We start from the raw sequence: 2657 nt of genomic DNA, 5'->3' as shown, positions 1-2657 counted from the left end.
GGTCAGCTCCAACATTAAGCAGACAGCTTTCCTTACAGCTCGATGAGATATTGTGTTCGGTAATTTCACATGGACACACGGACATGACCAATCCCCCCCGAGCGCTTCGCGCTGGGGCCCGGCCCCCCAAAAAAGAAAACTCATCAATTAAACCATCAGCGCTAAACAAAGTACGACAACAGGGCCTTAGTTTGGCGTGTTACGCGCTGGCCAGGCTTGGATGAGGGTATGGCTGGATGGCGGTGATATACCCGTAGGATAGGTGTCGCACCTAGCCTACAGAAGAAGACGGTCTTCCTTCAAATTCGTTATGGGCTGTTGCGTCCCCAGGGGATAGCCTTTCCAGGCAACACCTCGTACGTACGAACGTACGTGCCTCCGCGTCCTGGACGAGATACACGCATATGTATGGAGTGCAGAGTGCGCGCCGGCCCGGGCGGTGGTCGGGGTGGCGGGGCACGCCGGATGTTTCGCGTTGCTTGCGCGCCATGCGGTGGGCCGGGATGGATGGAAGTTACCGAGGCGTGGGAAAGTCACAGCCTTGGTCAGCAACGCGTTCGCTAGAACTAAGTTGTTTGCTGCTAAGCGTGGGCATGAGCATGTATATATGTGTTAGCAACGTTCTCAACAGGTCGTCAAGGTTGCATATCGCTCGGCAACAATCGGCGCAAATATGCTTTGCTACGGCTGTTGCTGCCTTTGCATAAATATGCAGTAATTATCCATTATTGTATGGTTCTTGCTTTGCTGCAATAGCAGGCCTCATGCGCGGAACGTAGCGCATGCGTGCCAAATGCTAAGCCGTGCGATAAAGTGGTGGAATGAGATTTGAAGTACCTCTAGGAAGCTTGCGCTTGAAAGGCGCCGGCTGGATCCACAGAGATATATCTAGGAGGGGCCGAAGTCGCTTTGAGTGCGGTGTAGGACTGTTTGTCAAGCTTTGACCCGGTCGCGTCATTAAGAAAAAATTGCGCTCAACTCGCACGATAGCCATCTGTAACCCTGTAGACCTCAAAAAGCTCCCTTGCTATGACAAGCGCGTACTTTGGTCGTCAATACGTTATCTCACCTAAGTTGGTCTTACTTTTGCTAGTAGCCAGCTGCGCGCCATACGCTGCGAGAGTCCCTCGTACCTAGTACAGGTCAGATTATTGAGGATTCGTACAATTAAAATATATAGACCCATGGGTCCCTAGATGGCCGCGATCGCTCAGACCTACTGAAAATAGAGCGCAAGTATATCTCCTGATACTTTATCACCTTTTCGCGCTTTTAACTTTACCCATCAGGCGACAGACATCCACCCTGGCAAGTGCACTGGCAAGCGTAGCCATAGTTCACATTAGCGCCCTACGCGGACGTGCAATCCGTGGCATGAATACTGATTCGGGGCCTCTGTAGGTGGACGGCGGACAACATTTTCCTCCGTGAATACGGCGGCGCGCAGTTCCACAGCACAGAGCATCGCGCGCCTGCGCCCCAAAGCGACTCCTGTTCTCCTTGGACGCCATTTCATTCATTACCCAGATCAGTGCCAGACGACGCCACGGTTCACATCTACCCGTGCAGTGGAGAAGATATTCCCTCTTTTGCCTGTGTCTCATAGACATGATGTAAGTAGTACAGTCTCGCAGCGTCGCCTATGGGACAGCAATTTGCAGACGTCTTCTGTTTGGTTCGGAAACAGGGCAGCAGGGTAGGAAAATAGGAAAGTGCATGCCAGCCAACAGCAGTGACTAGCCGCGTGTTATCGATAGAACCTATTGACGGCAGCGGGACCTAGGCTCGGCGAGGATAGAGACGCAGCCGTCTGACAAGCCTACCGTCCCAGGCTGCACCTTTCTGGCCAGAAGGTAGTCTTCCAATAAATCGCTGCAGATGGTCAGCTGTTTGGCGTCAGGATGCGCCAATCCTGCCTATCTTTGCGCGCCAAGATTTGAACCACTCCTTTGCTGCTTTTGCTGGAGCATCGTGTACAAAGTTCACGACACCGCTCAAGGAAAATTAATTATCTTGTTCCCTTGTAATTCTGTGCTGCTTCGGCTCTTAATTTTCTTTCAGCCGAAGTTCATGCGTATTCGACGAGCTCGCCCAGCAAAAGAAACTTGAAAAGCACTAGTGCAGTACTGCGCATGGCGCCTGGTGCCGTGCCCTCCTTCAACGCCGTGCCCTCCTTCAACGCCTTGCCTGCTTCACGTTGCCGGAAGAGCTGGCCATCAGTCCCCACCATCGACGAAGTCATACTTATCCTCACATTATGCTGAGAAATTATAATACCCCGCCCGCACGCCGCCGCCCCACACCTTGCTGCGTTACAGGGCTGCCTCTGCCTTCGCTTCCGCCATGCTTAGGGGCAGCGACGCGCACGGTGCACGCCACGCCTCCCGCCACGCTGCCTCCAGCCTTCTCCCCGTGGACTCCCTTGGAGGTACGACATTAATAAGTGGGTCGGTGGGTCGGAGAGGTGCGAAAGGCGTTAAGGCATTCAGGGCTTAGCAGGGCATGTGATTGTCGCAGACCCTGTACACCAATCCCACCCATCCCACACGGCTCCCCACCGATTCCCAAGCACACGCTATCCCGGCTCTGGCTCCTGAGTCACGATACAGAAGTCTTGATATGAGTCACCAACATATTGCCAATGTGTGCTCGTCCCC

At 53.6% G+C, this 2657-nt stretch overlaps 1 protein-coding gene across 1 annotated transcript in view; it reads left to right on the top strand.

The window, feature by feature from the left end:
- Positions 1-1608: 1608 nt before the first annotated feature.
- The window catches only part of VOLCADRAFT_90497 (uncharacterized protein), a gene marked incomplete at both ends in the record, with an annotated part of 8094 nt that continues 7045 nt past the window's right edge, over positions 1609-2657 (top strand). The window contains 2 exons of the mRNA XM_002950120.1: positions 1609-1613; positions 2319-2451. Of these exons, the coding sequence (XP_002950166.1) occupies positions 1609-1613; positions 2319-2451 (138 nt within the window). The remainder of the gene's footprint in view (positions 1614-2318; positions 2452-2657) is intronic.

The sequence above is a fragment of the Volvox carteri genome (genome assembly GCF_000143455.1).
Source record: "Volvox carteri f. nagariensis unplaced genomic scaffold VOLCAscaffold_17, whole genome shotgun sequence".
Lineage (NCBI taxonomy): Eukaryota > Viridiplantae > Chlorophyta > Chlorophyceae > Chlamydomonadales > Volvocaceae > Volvox > Volvox carteri.
The sequence above is the reverse complement of the archived record's forward strand: the minus strand, read 5'-3'. Positions and strand labels throughout refer to the sequence as shown.